Below are 16,575 nucleotides of genomic sequence, written 5' to 3'. Positions count from 1 at the left end.
TAGGGAGAGACAGCCTGTGTACACAAATAAAAAAAAAGCTTGCTTTAATTAGTTTGGCCATTATTTGGATCAGTGATCTTTTTCCTTGAATCTGTGGGATTAACACCACCTCTATGAATTTAGCATTGGATCATCTTCCAAGTTCCTGTTATCTCATGGAGTCTAAGAGAAGCATTCTTGACTATATCCATTTCTGTTCTAGATTGCTTTCTACTGCTGTGATAAATACCATGACCAAGAGCAACCTGGAGAGGAAAAAGTTTATTTGGTTTGCACCTCCCAATGGCAGTCCATCATTAACAAAAGGTAAAGTAGGATCTCCATCAGGCATAGAGTCAGGAACTACAGGGGGACACTACTTACCACTCTGCTCCCCATGCCTTGCTCTGCTTGCTTTCTTAATCAAGCCAGGACCACCTGCCTTGGACCATGCCACCTCATACTAATTACTAATCAAGAAAATGTCCCACAGGCTTGTCTATAGGACAATCTGAAAAAGACAATTCCCAAAATGATGGTTCCCCCTTTCCAGATGACTCTAACTTGTGTCAAACTGACAGAAAAATAACCGGCACATTTTCTTAAACTTTATTTCATAGTTGACCCTCTGTGGAGATTTTATTTATTTATTTTACATTTTAATCCTAGCTGAATATTGTCCTATGAAGTTGTCATATTGCAAAAGCATGTTTGTTTACATCTTATGTCTGTGCAGTATAGATAAAATTTTCATGTCCCTCTAGCCAGTTCTGGAGAATACATGTCCTACATCAGTGAATCATAAATACTTCACTCCTCTACTTCCGTTCTACTTCTGGACACCCTCCCAGAAGGTTCATTGTTTATGAAGATGATATTTGCCGCTGGCTGACCTCATAGTCTCTAGCTTCTTCTACACAGTGATTTTCCAAGTGTCTCCATTATAGTTAATCCGTCTCTCACTCTCATGAATGTCTGGATTATGGCTATATTATCACTCTATGCTGGTCACAGAATGGGGAAATGACATCCTCACACTGAGGCGACACAGAGCTTTACAGGGGCCTCTTCATCTCCTCTCTCTTTTAAGACTTGCTATAAACTTTAGATTATAGAAAGCCTTGTATCAGGGCTACATAAATAAACCCAGAAGACATTATTAATAAGAACAGGACAATAAATACTATATAATCTCTCTCTCTCTCTCTCTCTCTCTCTCTCTCTCTCTCTCTCTCTCTCTCACACACACACACACACACACACACACACACACACACACACTGAATTTATTGAAGTGTAGAGTTGAATTGGTGGTTATCACTGGTTGAAGGTGGATAGGGTGTAGAGAAAAATGTTAAAGGGTAAAATATTTTAGTCAGATGGAAGAAAGGAGTTATGATATACCTACTACATAACATGGTGAAAGAAGTGAATAATGTATCTTACATTTCAAAATTGCTAGAGGAACAGATTTTAAATGTTTACTCCACAAAAAAATTGACAAGTAAGTGAACTGGTATATGCATTACTAGTTTGGTTAATCATTTTCAAATGTCTATCAGTATCAAAACATCAAATTATAAGCATATATATATAATTAACTGTTTATAAATTTAAAATTTAAGAATATAAATTACATATAAAAATCTCTTTATCTATCCTCTGTCTGTCTCTGTCTGTCTGCCTAGCTATCTATCTTTCTATCTATCTAGCTATAGAAAATCTCTATCTAAGGACTGTGCCACTCAGGTCCTTTCTGTTTTTAGAAATACTAGAACTAAGAACTAAGTTTATCTGACATTGGAGTAGTTAATATTATTTATGGGACCTCAGAAAAAGAGCTCAAAGGAGTATATAAAACACATATGCATTTTGGAGGTCAGGGAATGAGAATAAATAAGACTATACATATTTATATAAACATTTGTGAGGTTCAGATCTGATAGGATTTTTGAGATTAATAGAATGAGGAAAATGAAGAGGAATAAAGGAGATGTGTGGAAATATGGACAAGGCATATTTCCCTCAAAGGTATTTGCAATCTTGTTTGCAAAAAGGCCAGTAAGTTTCTGCCTTCTCCAGACTCCTGACATACTTTATGCTCATGGCCCAGAATGTAGCTGTCCCCAGCTATTCCATGGGTGTTAAGCCTTGTCACCCTAATGGGCTTTCATGCCCCCAGACCTGTTTGTGCTCTCCATAACTTTAGGTACATGTGCTCTACTTATGGAGGACAATGTTTCTTAAGTAATTGGTTTTTATTTTAAAATTGTAAGATGCTGCAGAAGGATCTGTCAAGAGCACTAGCACTTGAGATATCCAGAAAAGCTATACAGAACAAGCCAGTTTGGTTGGCTTGTTTCCCCCACACCCCCAGACGATCTTTTGATAAACATGAATTTCTGTACTTTCATGTTCTTGGTAAAGTTGAAACCTTGCTTGTTAACACCCCCCATTAAATTGCAAGTAATTTGTTTTTTGTTTTTAATTTGTTCTTGCAAAATAGTGTAAGTTAGCAATTTCCTTTAAAATTGGACTTATCTCCTTGGCAACAAACTTGTGATGTTGTTGTTGATGATGACGATGATGATGAAGAAGGTAATAATTATCCTTAGCATTTTTCTTGTCCACTTCTTTCAAAGACCTCCAGATCTCTTTTAAAAATTAGAAGAATTTAGAATACTTTCTTTAAAGTAGCTGCTAAAGCTGGTAAGAACTTTAAACATAATGTTTGGACATGGTGGGTGTTAAATATGACTTCTCTGAAATCATTACATACCTATCAATTAGAAAGTTTTGCTAAAAATTAACATAGCACACTAAATGAATAGCTTTCGGTAAAATTGCCCCTTAGAAAAAACCTGAATTAAAGTGCAGTTCATTCCAATTGCACCAATCTCATTTGGAACTGTTTGCCTACATCCATTTTCTGAGTCACACCTGTCTCATTTGGAACTCAAAGTTCCCTTAAATGTTTGTTTTCTAGCAAGGCACTGTTTAATCACCCAAAGGTCTGGGTGCTAAACTCACGACTATCTTTTATTTTTTTGTCTGCTTTGAATTGTATAACATTAGATTTATAGAAGTCTATTGCAACACAAAATTCTGAAATCATATATAATTCATATATAATAATAATAATGATATTAAGTGATTATTTTTCCTATACTTGCTATGAGACATTCCAAAGTACAAAGGGAAAATGTATAATTTTAAGTACATTTCTAGCAAATGAACTATATTTATAGTTTCTAAAACATTTTTATATACATTACTTCCCTGAACTTCTTTCAATCATCTGAGAATTTTTTTTTAATTACAGAGAAGAAATTGAAGACTTAGAGAACTAACAGATTTTCCAAGAAAACAAAGAAGACCATGTTTAATTGTGAGATGCAGCTAATACTCTGGCCATATGTTCATCTCTCTGAGAATGCAGTATTTTCCCAGGTAATTTTAATGGACTATGTGTTACCTGCCCCTTCTGCTTCTGAACATCTATTAACAATGCAAATAATCCATGATCTTCCTAGTAAATCTGTACCTGTTTTCCACTCTCTGGGACTTGGTGCCTGCGGTTTTTTGTGGTAATCATTACTATCGTCATCTTTTTATTGACTTTAATGTTGTGAGTATGGCACCAGCTGCAGCAGCATCTCAGGACTTACTGATAATTCAGGATTGTGTTAGGTGTGGGCATTGGACGAGATCAATGTATATGAATAGTAGTAGAACCAAGTTAAGTATTCAGGAAAACACTAGCAGGATAAAAACTACAAAGCAGGGGTGGGACAGTGGCTTAGTGGATAGAGTGCTTGTTGAGCAAGGGTGAAGACCCGAGTTTGAATCTGTAGAAATGGCACGAAGTTGGAGGCAGCGTTGGCCCTCTGTAGTCTCCGTGCAGCGGGATCAGAGGTGGAAGCAGAAGAATCCCCTGAAGGTCATGAGATGGTTAGCCTGGTATGCATCCATGGAAGAGGCAGAGGCAAGCAACAGACTATGTTGCAAAGAAAGTGGGAAGTGTGGGGAGACACCCAATGTTGTCCTCTGACCACTACACATGCACTACAGCAGGCACATACCCATACTTACACACATGAACATGCACACCAATCACACACACACACACACACACACACACACACACACACACACACACACACACACACGATGAGTACTAGGAGAGCCAAGTCACCGGGAGGAACATTAGAAACTACCAAGATAGGAAGAACTTAGGTTCACAGAGGGCAGGGGCTTCAGGAAACAAAACGCAGAAATAAAGACCATCAAGGTTGGAACTAGATGTAAGGACAACAAACAAAAATCAAACAAATAAAACTCCAGAGGGTCTAAGCAAGCACAAGTAGGAGGTCCACATTTTAGGAGGGCAAAGAACACTAAGCATGGCACTACAATGGTACAGGAAAAAATGAGCAGACCTGATTCAGTCAGTTACAAGGTTGAAGAGTTAGTGAGGGCAAGACACAGGGAGGCTGAGTCTCTGGGCCTCTAAGTCAAGGTTTGGGGTTCTATAGTGGCAAAGGGGATGGCCATATCATGCTCTTTTTGTTTCTATCCATCCATCTATCTATCTATCTATCTATCTATCTATCTATCTATCTATCTATCTATCTATCTACCTATCCATCTATATCTATATCTATCTATATCTATCTATATCTATCTATCTATCTATCTCTCTCTCTCTCTCTCTCTATATATATATATATATATATATATATAGTTACATCCCTCTCGAAGGCTCAGGAAACATCACAGAAGAGGAAGCAGAAAGACTGGAAGAACTGAAGATGTGCAGTAAAAATGCTGTCTTCTGGAAACAACACACTCATTGCATTCACGCACCCATTGCATTTGTGGTTAATTACACAACATTTGCCTAGGATTGGGCCAATCAGTGCTGCATCATGGGTGAGAGAGGGGTCCATGAGGCTTGCTGCAGGAGGGTGTCACTTTCTTCACTGTTGTCGCCACAGATAAGCAGCCCTTGCTCTGCTGAATGGCTCCTTACCCACACTCAGGCAGCTGACTCAGACTGCACTCTAATTGGGCCACCAACCAAAGGCAGAGATGATGCTAGAAGGAAGACTCTTTGAGGAGGAGGAAGGCTGGCTCTAGTAGAGGGAGCAGGGATGAAGGAGGAGACTGGGATGATGAAAATGACTGAAGTTCATTACATAAATACATTAAACTGTCAATTTAAATATTACATTCACATCTATTTATTGTTTGCTTGTTTATGTGTGTGAGCATGCATATGTGTGTGCCATAGTGGAAATTAAAAGTTGATGTATAGGGCGAATTCTTTCTTCTACCGTGGAGGTTTGAAGGATCAAATTCAGGCTCTCAGGCTTGGCAGTAAGTACCTTTACCCTCTAAGCCATCTAGTTAGTCCTTTGTTCATTTGTTTGTTTAAACAATCTAATGGTAATTCTTTTTATCTGTATCTTTAAAAAAATATAATATAAATGTTCATATATTTAGGATCTACATCTAGTATCTTGATTTGTGCTCTTTACTATTTATTCCAAATATTTGATCTCCTTTTATATTAAGTATCTTAAATTATTTAATTTTCCTTATTTTTGTTTCGAAATAATACAAAATAATTCACTTAGCAATCATTCTAACAATAGTACCTGGAGTGTCTAAATAATAAATGTGGTTAATAACTTACTACATGATTCCAGGGGGGCCACCAAGAGAGTAGTAATTGAGTACATTACATCCTGACTTATGAGGTGCAAAAACTAACAAGTGGATGATACTGTTTTTTTAAATAGAGATACTAAAAGACAAATATATGTAAATAATCTCCAAGTGTAATTTCCAAAAAGTTCATTGTAAGTAAAGATTATTCCCAAATAAGATGTACAATTCACTAGAAAAGTTTTTCATCTTAATTTTTCCATGGGCCTGGTTTCATGGTCTCAAATATACATAAGGCAAGAGTCAATCAAATTGCAGATAGAAAGGAATAGGTTCATTCTAGTAATGTACAGTTTCAGCACAGCTCTTGATAATTTAAAGAGAAACCAAATGTAATGAGAATAAAAGGAAAGATTTAAATAATGCTATGTATGTAGATACACTCTTATACACATTTGAAACATAAATATACACTATATGACAAGAAAGGTAAATTATATAATTCTTACATATGAACAATAAAGTATATACACATTAAGCAATGATACATAAATACACACACACACACACACACACACACACACACACACACACACAGAGGAAAGTGATGTGTAGATGACAGCATATATTCCCAGGTCTTAAGGAGGCTTTGTATACTCATTAGTACTAACAGATATGTGTAAGAATGTTCACAGTAGCTGTGTCCAATGGCATCAAAACACAGACCCAAGTGTGGGTCAGTAGCAGCTCAGTTAACCAAATTGTGATACAATCATTTAACAGAACACCACATAACAAAGAAAATGAACAGAACACAAGCACACTCAAGAATATGAGACTACTCAAAAGAATAATGCCCTAAAAAATAAAAACACACACACAAACATGACAAAAGGTCCATTGCATTAAAACTCAAAGGCAGGCACAAATACAATATATCGTTTAGAAGTTACAGACTTGGGTCAGAAAAGGATTGATTGAAAAGGCAAGGGGGTGGTTTTCTTAAGAGGGCTAAGGTTTGGAAGGAGCTGAGGAGACCTAGCAGCTACACGCCTTCACACATAGTTCCACTCCTCTCTGTGTACTGGTGTTGTGAGTAATACTTTACTGAGTCTGTGAAGCCAGACAATTAATTACATTTCATGGATTTTTTTTTTTTTTAATGTGGGCAACATCCACATTTAAAGGTTCTTTAAAACAAATATGACAAGAGGAGTTTGAGATCACTCTGTGAGAGAAAGAAAAAAAGAGAGCTGAGGAGAACAAAAGAAATATGGGAAGAAAGAAGACCTTGTTGTTTTGTGGTAAGGTCAGACAAAGAAAAGCCCAAGGGAAGTTAAGGAGGACCTCCTACTGTGAGATTATGATGCAGGCTCCTCTTCCAAGTCTTTCAAAAGACGTTTGGGAAGGTTGATACTGTTTTCTGATTAGATGGTGTACTTCAGTAAAATCAAAGAATGCTTGGCACAAGAGGAAAATAAAAGCTAAGTGAGTAGAACAGAAACCAAGCAGTAGGCTGTCTACCTTTCTAGACTTTAGTTCTCCACTGTAAAAAAGATAATAATACTTACCCTATTGTGATTTAGAGAAAATAACAAGCAGACCGGTTGGAGTTGGGAAGTCGATGGGCTAACTGGGCTTTGTGTTTTCTTTCATGACTTTGTAAAGTACTTCTAAGAATTGTGTTTTACTCACTGAAACTAAAATCAGTAGTATTAAATAATAAAAACAAACAAATAAAAAAATCACCACCACCACCACCAAAACGTTATTTTTTTTTTTTCTAGGAAATAAAAATCTGGCCATGCTGGACCTCATTGTTAGATGACAAAGTTGGCCAGCACAGGGTAGGTAGCACATGTCCCAGTCAACAAGGGTGTGGTTTCCATAGGGCCGCCATCACACCCTCTCATACTGTCTTATCTGCCAGTTGCCCTTCCTCCTTAACATTCTCTTGACATGTAGGCTTCTGCATTTGCAACCTAAGCCAGCACTAAAATGAATCTACGTATTGTCTGACTTCTTTCATGATTTTTAAAGACTTGTTGACTATATCTTTTAACTTCCTATTTCTTTCAGGGGAAGAATATCTCTCAATAATTCCTTTAATAATGGTAATTCCTGAAAGCCATGAATTTTTATACCATGATTGTGACTATCATATAAATGTTGTACTTGTACCACGTTACCAACCATGCCACTTAAACAGTAGGGTTACTGACAAGAAATACAACTACAGGTGTTGCTTACCATGTGGGAGATGGCCACAGAAGCCTGCTGCCAGGTGTCTATTACGATCTTCTCATCTACCTCAAAGTTAGCTTCCAAACCTTCTAGTGATGGATCAATCTTGCCCTTCAGCAATGCTTTCACCTTTGGTTTGATGGTAACATTTTCGGGAGAAGTGGATATTCGAGGAACTAGAGGAATTCTTTGGGAAAAAAAAGCAAACCAAAGAAACATAAGGTTTTCATTAAACAGAATTCTATTTTTATGACAGTGTTAGTTTGTACCTTTTTGTTGTGCTGCTTTAATTCATATTTCCAAAGTTTTCCTGGAAGAATTATTTTGAAGGGCTATGATTAGAAAGTGCTATATTAATCACACTTACATGGTCTACAAAATCTTGCTAATAATAGAAAACTCACAGCAAGCAACAACAAGACATTTTTCAGATTTAGTTCTTAATAATTAAAAGAAGCAGATCGGATAAGGATAACAGTGATTATGAAGAAAGACCCCCAAAATGTCCCATATTTTTGGTCGTATTTCCAGGGCACATCTTCTCATGAGGGTAAATTAATATAGGAAAAGTAAACCTAATGAAACTTATTCAAGATGGTCAATATCACTTGGCATCCTGACATGAAAATTGGACTAACACAAATCTGACTGGGGCTGTTAAACAGACGTGATGATGTTTGTGTGGTTGCCAAGGTGAAGGTTCAGAAGTCCTCTCCTTTCTTACTCATGGATTGTGAGGGTTTTCTCTTCAACAAGCACTGTGGCAAAATGTTAAGAGTGAAACTTGTTCTCCATCTTCTCTTAACAGTATTCCTTCCTTAAGTGGAGATTTTAGAACAATTTCTGAGAATATACTATCGTTGATCCTAGCATCTCAGGGGTTAACTCAAGTACAAAGAGAGACCTAGGGTAGAGTGTTTATTGTAATTGGGGTCATCCTCTGGTGAAAAAAACATATAAAGGGCCTTAAGTTTGGAGAAGGAATTGAAAAAGAGTAACTCCAAAGATGACTTGGTTGAATGTGTGACAAGAGAGTCAGGATCAACAGAAGGAATAACATTTGTTTTTATAGAGTCAAGAAGCAAGGGTTTGGAACAGAGATTTAAAAAGATAATTATGAACTCTAGAAAACAACTAGTTTGCTTTTGTTTGGAAGCATAAGATGAGATTTCTTGAACTTAACACTTTGATTTTCACAGAGTGTGGTGGTTTGAATGAGAATACCCCCATAGGTTCACATATTTGAATGCTTAATCCTTAGTTGCTGAACTGTTTGGGGAGAATTAGGAGGTGTGGCCTTGGTTGTTGGAGTACAGGTGGTTTTGTTGGAGGAGGCGAGTCACTGGAGGTGGGCTTTGAGGTTGCAAAAACCCATGCCAGGCCCAGTGTTTCACTCTTTCTCCTGGCTTCCTACAGATCAGGGTGTAAATCTCTCAGCTACTGCTCCAGTGCCATGCCTGTCTGCTTCCCCCAAGGATGATCATGAACTAACCCTCTAAAACTGTAATCAAGTTTCTAATTAGATGCTTTCTTTTTAGAAGAGTTGCTTTGGTCATGGAATATCTTCACAGCAGAAGAACAGCATTTATGACTCAGTACTTGGAATTCTGATGATCTAACATAACTATAAAGGCAAGACATTGAAAATATACTTACACATTGAATTATATCTTAAATCCAATTAATGCTAAATCAAAGCCATTCAAGTTCCAATAAGTTCACTTGAAGTGTGTGTGTGTGTGTGTGTGTGTGTGTGTGTGTGTGTGTGACCATCTCTAGACACTTCACACAGCACAACACTTTGCTTTGCAGGACAGCAGTCATGGCATATCATTTAGAAGAAGACTTTGGGTTTATGACCCACTAATTTTAACCAGGATCATCTATTTGTGTGGCCACAGGTTTGGAATTATCCACTGGAGTTTAAGAGGCTTACTGTTTGTCACACAGCTAAAGACAATCACTATCCCCCACTGAGAGTTCATCAGTTGCCAATGGTTCAGCAGAAAGATAAGATGTTATGACTCCTATCCTACCCATCTTTTTCTGTTTTCAGGCCCAGTCTTATTCAGGCCCAGTACGGCAACTGCAGCTCCTGTGGGTTTTGTTTGCATTGGCAAGATTATATATATCCATCCTGATGGTGGTATTTCTAGCCTCTCTCTCTACCTCCTGCCTTGTATATCCTTTCCATTCAGTCTTTCTGCAGTATTCCCCGAGCCTTAGATGGTGTGGTACAAATGTAACATTTCAGGTTGAGTGCTCATTTATTCTAAGCATCTTGAGCAGGCATAAGTCTCTGTACTCATGGGGAGAAAAGAATAACTTTTGTGTGAGGGAGATAAGAGAGGTGGAAAGTGATACTAATCAGAACTACAAGCATGTGAAATTGTCTCCCAACAAATTTAATCAATGCAAACAGAAAGGGGATATGGAAATGAGAACAAAGGTGAATATATAATAGTTCTATTTTAAAATTATAGGTAGTTGTTGATGAAAATGGTTTTAGAATTCATTTATTGGGAAGAAAAATGCCTATAAGTATAGGTAGTTCTGTCACTATCAGGAGATATGAAATTAAGTATGCTACTTGAATTTCTGAGCCTCACTTCTTGGAATAATATAAGCACATTATTATTATGGCTGTTTTCATGAATAATTCTTTATCAACTAACACAACTACTATTTTGAAAATATTATATGGCCACCAGTATTATAGGGTTGTTGGAAGGAATAAAGTAAAAAAACTATGCAAAACTGCTTAGCACTGTGTTTCTTTCTTTCTACATGTTACAGCCTGTGGTTATTTGGTTGGTGAGCTGCTTGGTGTATTGATTGACTGATTGTTTCAACAGTTTTGCCACAGCAGTGATTTGAGGTTGAGATTGGTACAAAGTTGCTCTGCAAAAAATAAGAACTGTCTGTTCTTCTGTGGGCTTATTGTACTAACCAACATTAATAGCTTTTCCATTATGCCTGGTTTGCCATTATGTGCTAAGAACAGAATGCACTGCCACTCTAGACACTGAAACTTGGTCTCTTTTGGTGATTCTTATGGTTCCTATTGCCTCTGGTATTTATTATTGTTCTAATTTCAAAGTTTTCTTAGCAGCATGTTCAATGTTTTTTCTTTTATTTGGGAGAGGAAGAGGGTGCATGCTCACCCTTTTGTGTATTCTTGTATATATATATGGGCTTGACAGAAATATAACATTAGATGAAAGAATATGAGTGAAGAAATGGACTTTGGATCATTGCATAACCTATGTGGCAATGCCATCTAAAATTATTTTTGGAACAAGAGAGGGATTAACAAAGTAAGTACATGCAATACTCACAATTAAAATATTGCATATAAGCAAGAGCAAACTATCATCTATTATATCCAACAACAAAAGAGGCCACCCTTTATTAACTGCTTGAGGACTAGATTTTAAGTGTTTCAGTTTCCAGACATGATCCCATATATTTTGCAGATTCTATTTTCTGTAAATTTTCACAACAACCTTGCTTTTACAAGAATGAAAATTGAGGCTTACATTGAGATGTATTGACTTGTCAGGCGAGTTATCTTAACCCACTTACATATGGTTAGTAAGTGACAGACTCAGGATTTAAACTAGACCAATCTAGTTTCAAAATATATTCATTATGCTATACTTTGCTTATACAACTCCTACACCTATGCTGACTGAGTAAACATCTAGGTAAAGAGGCTTCCTTTAAATATAAAATACATAACTCATGTGCTTGGAGGTTTAAACACAGCATCCAGTGTCTGCATACCATTTTTTAAATCTAACTTCTGCTTGCACTTCCATCTTCATATCAAGATTATTCTATTTTCTCATGTTTTGCTTAATGATCACTAGGAAATACTATTTTAAGTTTTCCTAAATTTTAAACTTATTTTCAAATAACACATTTACTCCTAAATGATTTCAAATTCTGTTTTCAAGTGCTTTAAGACACATAAAATTCGGTAAAATTAGATCTTAGTGGTTAATGGCTGGAAGCTACACCACGGGGATCACTACCACTCCCCTTGCCCTGCCCTTTCATGATGCCATTTTCTCCATATCTTACATCTCAGAGTCTGAGATATTATCCTTCCTCCCCAGAACTCATCTATTATATCTATAAAAAATTTACTATATTTTTGTTGCAGATGATTTATTTGGCTAAAAAATGTAATTTGTCTTCACCATACCACTAAGTTCCTGTTTCTGTTGGCAACAATCTGATGTTAGATTGTTAATATCTTTCAGTCTGGTAAGGTCATGATCACATACTATTAGACTTCTACAATTTCTCAATTTCCTCACCTGTAAAAGAATGGCGATCCCTTCCATTTTAATTCACATAATCTCTCTCTCTTCTCTCTCTTATACACACACAGACACACATATATGTACAGATACACACACACACAGAGACACATGCATAGACACAGACACACACCTACACATACACACACACACACGGTCCAGTTCTTTCTTTCATTTAAGTTCCTAATCCCTCACCAGAGGTCTTTGGATCTAAATGGATTTCTGAATACGGAAGTGACATACTGTCTAATATCCACAGCACAGTCCTGCAGAAAACGACATAGGAAACAGATGATACCTCTCTAGCCAAAGGAGTACAAATTCACCAATAACAAGATAAATAATCATATCATGTCAAGCTAGTGTCACATCAAAGTTAGAAAAAAAAAAGCTCAGCCTTTTAGAACATTTTGGGGTTTCCATGAAGAGGAACATTACTTATAATTTAAAAACCACAATGCTCTATGTTCAAAGAAATCACAGTGTAACACAATGGTCTGCCTTACCTAAGCTGGTTTTCGGAAATGTCTTTACTATCGAGCTGAATCAATGGGACCCGAGTAAACTTCTTATTGTCTTCTAGTGGGATTTTGGATTCCATTGCTCTGTAATAATCTTGGAGGAGTCTTTTGGTATCCTGGAAACGGTTCACTTCCGCCTTTAATACAGAAAGTGGATATCAATACCCAATTTAGAGCAGACTAATCTGTATGTATTTCTGTGACATCTATGTATACTGTAAATAGAAATTTTAAAACATGTTGGTTGAAAGTAATTTTCTAGAAATTAAGAAAGAGACTTGGTTATTTCTCTGTCCCTAAAGTTTTCATAACTATTTAAGAGAGCAAATGACTTTGTATTCTATGTGTTTACTGAGTGTGATTCCATTTAACCAGGTGGCGGTTTGACACCTCTTGATAACTGGCACTAGATTCTTCCATCACTGATGTAACTTCTTTGTCCTAGCAACCGTTCAGTTGCCTTGGGGTACCACAGAGGCTGTATGTACGAGAACAAAATGAAACCAACAGCTAGGTTCGTTTCCTCTGGTGCAATACGAACTATTTGTGGAAACAGGACAAACAAGAGCACAAAGTGAAACAATAATTCTCTCACTACAGTTTCCTGTCTTGCTTAATATGAACAGGATAGCCATAACTCGTAACTTCTCTGGTCCTCGCTGCTCCACGCCTCTGTTGGCATGGCTAGAAGAGACCTTGGAGGAAGTCAAGGAGTTCGGAGGAGTTGGTTGTGAAACTGTCAGCTGTTATTCACGTGTGCCATCTCCTTGTTAGTTCAGGTTTGCCCTGGTGGCACACATGCACTGGGCATGTATACTGTGAGTCCCTAAACATCCCTAAAATGATGCAAATGTAGACCCTGGATTTCCAACTGATTCTCTCTCTATTACATCATGTGGTGTGTAGGTCCTTCTTTTTGGTGAGGTACCTAACCTATTATCCCCAACTTTCCTTGATTGGTGGGGTTGTGAGAGCAGATATGTGAAGCCATAAATGTTGAGCCTTCTATGCAGAGGTAATTCACAAAACTAGTTCATTGAAGAGCTAGATTTCTCTCTCGCTCGCTCTTTTTTAAGGAAAAAAAACTTTTTAAAGTTTTGCTAAATGTAGCCCAAGGGCATTAATAAAGGAATTCCATATCACTTGGAGGCCTGCTCTTTTCTGAAGGGAGGACCAGTGGATCTGGGGGAAAAGGGAGGTAGTGAGAGGGAATGGGAGGCTGCGGTCGGAATGCATCATATGAGAGAAGAAAAAAGAAAAAGAAAAACATGTTTCTAAACTATTCAGAAATAGACTTGCATTACCATATTGACTATTGACAATGAAGGGATGCCTGTTTTTGCATAGTAGTATACAATAAAAAAAAACAGGTGAAATAAGATTGTTTTATAGAGAAAATGATAAATGGATTGTTTCTGCTTTTTACAATATTAAACTCTTCTAGCTAAATATCTTAAAGAAGTGGAAATTCATCCATTTACTTGGAGTCTATATTATAAAATAAGACTAACATTTATATATTATTTTAAATTTTAGGATGTTTTACACATGAGCACAGTACTTTTAAGTGGCCATGAAACCCATAAATTTTTCTTTATCACTGAGTTAAAATATTCTTACACAGAATTACCCCACAGTTTAATGAAAATTATTTGTATGTGTAAATTTTCAGTTTTGTAAAACTGCATGGAAAATTATTTGATTACATTATACACATGGGAACTCACACAATATCACATTTACAATGAACAAGATGCAAATCTAAACTTATTATGTACATATTGAATATTAACAATTAATTTTGGAAAATTGAAAATAAGGGTGTGGGGGGCATTTACAAAAAGCTATTAGTCATTCAATCAATACTATTGGGCAAATAAAGTGATAAACCTGGAAAGTGTTTCTTCTGTATCTTAGAGCACTGAACTCTTCATTAATCACTAAGTTTGGGAGACTGTAGTTTATAGAGTCAGTATTTGAAACTGTCCTGGGATCTGTCCCTAAGACTTTTCTTTTTTTTTTTTTTTTTTGGTTTTTTGAGACAGGGTTTCTCTGTGTAGCTTTGCGCCTTTCCTGGAACTCACTTGGTAGCCCAGGCTGGCCTCAACTCACAGAGATCTGCCTGGCTCTGCCTCCCGAGTGCTGGGATTAAAGGTGTGCGCCACCACCGCCCGGCTCAAGATGCATTTTATAATGGAATTAAATCCCTCTGGCTCTGGTGTGTGTTTGTTTCTAGCATGGTCCTTGCGTCAATTATTTCTTGACACAGGAAGGAATTCATAAACCCTTAGTTCTTTTTTTTTTTTTTTTTTTTTTTTTGGTGTTTCGAGACAGGGTTTCTCTGTGTAGCTTTGCGCCTTTCCTGGAACTCACTTGGTAGCCCAGGCTGGCCTCGAACTCACAGAGATCCGCCTGGCTCTGCCTCCCGAGTGCTGGGATTAAAGGCGTGCGCCACCATCGCCCGGCAGACTTTTCTTTTTACAGTAACTGTTTTGTATAAAATATTAACTCATCTTAAGGGGAACAACTTGATTCAAAATATAAACAAATTTGAATAGGATACCACACCATATTCAGAATTCTCCTTTAAGAAAAATTAATCAGGGTTCCTCTTATATTTACAACAAGTAAATAACCCTCTGTTACGTGGCTTCTTTGCTGCTGGAGTTTCAGATTTTGCTTTTCTTTTTGTGTGGTATTCTGGATTGAACCTAGGACCCCCAGCATTCTAAACAAGTACTTTTACTTTATGGTTGGTCAATATGCCAAGCCTTCCTTTTTTATTTATTTTTGAGATGGGATCTTATTACGTTTCCCAGACTAACCATGAACTGCCTGTTTGCCTGTAGGCCCTGATCTTGTGATCCTCCTCCCTCAGCCTCTTGGGTAGGTGTGACTTACAGGTTTTTGCACCAGCGCCAGCTTAGAAAAGCATTTCTGAACTTTACTGTGTGGAGAACTTGTTGCAGAGGCTGTGCATAAATATCTTGTTGAAATGAACAAGCAAAAACTTCCCAAGGTCAAGCAAGTTTCGAAACTGAACATTAATGTGCCAAAATGATTTCTTTATTTGTGGAGCATCTTAGTTTCTAAATATGTCAGCAGGCCCATCAATCTCCCAGAGAGGAGGATAGGTAGAGTCATGCAGCACTTCCCAAAGTCACTTACGTAACTGCAACATTTTCTGGAACAGCTTGGAAGGCAAGTTTCCAGGGAACCCACTTTTGGAAGCAATTATCTAGCTGCTTGTGAGCTAGCACATGGAACTGAAGCTTTGCTCAAGGCTTATTACCTTTTGTCCTTGACAAACATTAATAAGGCTTCTGATTTTGAGCGACTTGGACAAAATGCAGGCTGCCTCAACTGTCTAGTAGTTGATGGGTTGTCCCATCACCACGTTCTTTCTCCATGTGCTGAGATGACAGTTACTTGTGAGCATGTCCACAGTTGGTTTTTACAGGGTTTATCGAGCAGTGCTAAACAAAGCTCTTTGTGTTGTATTCGTGAAGATGAAAAGTTTGGACAATGTTGTTGACATAATAGTGTTCCAGAAGGAATACTGAGTCTGCAGTCATGCTCAGTCTAGATGCAATGATTGGGCCAATAGTTCCACCCCATTCTCTTCAGTTTCCTTATTTATGGAATGAGGATGACACTCGAACCTTCAGCATAGTGCTGTTGTGACAGTTTACAGTGTTCTACTGGAAATTTCTGAGAGTAGTGCCCAGCATGTACTCTGTTATGCTACCTTATTTTATTTTGTCTGATGTGGGCATTGGTTCAATGTCTCAGGATAAGAACCTCAAATGTACATATTAATGAACTGTTAGAGT

General features: G+C 37.3%; 1 protein-coding gene across 9 annotated transcripts in view; it reads right to left on the bottom strand.

The window, feature by feature from the left end:
- Spef2 (sperm flagellar 2) overlaps positions 1-16,575 on the bottom strand; it is a 176,177-nt gene that overhangs the window by 43,637 nt on the left and 115,965 nt on the right. For all 9 annotated transcript variants that reach the window (XM_052743144.1, XM_052743145.1, XM_052743148.1 and 6 more), the window contains 2 exons: positions 12,728-12,879; positions 7,900-8,080 (listed from right to left, as the gene is read on the bottom strand). In XM_052743144.1, the coding sequence (XP_052599104.1) occupies positions 7,900-8,080; positions 12,728-12,879 (333 nt within the window). The remainder of the gene's footprint in view (positions 1-7,899; positions 8,081-12,727; positions 12,880-16,575) is intronic.

Source organism: Peromyscus californicus, unplaced genomic scaffold (assembly GCF_007827085.1).
Source record: "Peromyscus californicus insignis strain IS unplaced genomic scaffold, ASM782708v3 Scaffold_18__1_contigs__length_77618521, whole genome shotgun sequence".
In the NCBI taxonomy this organism is placed as follows: Eukaryota; Metazoa; Chordata; class Mammalia; order Rodentia; family Cricetidae; genus Peromyscus; species Peromyscus californicus.
The sequence above is the reverse complement of the archived record's forward strand: the minus strand, read 5'-3'. Positions and strand labels throughout refer to the sequence as shown.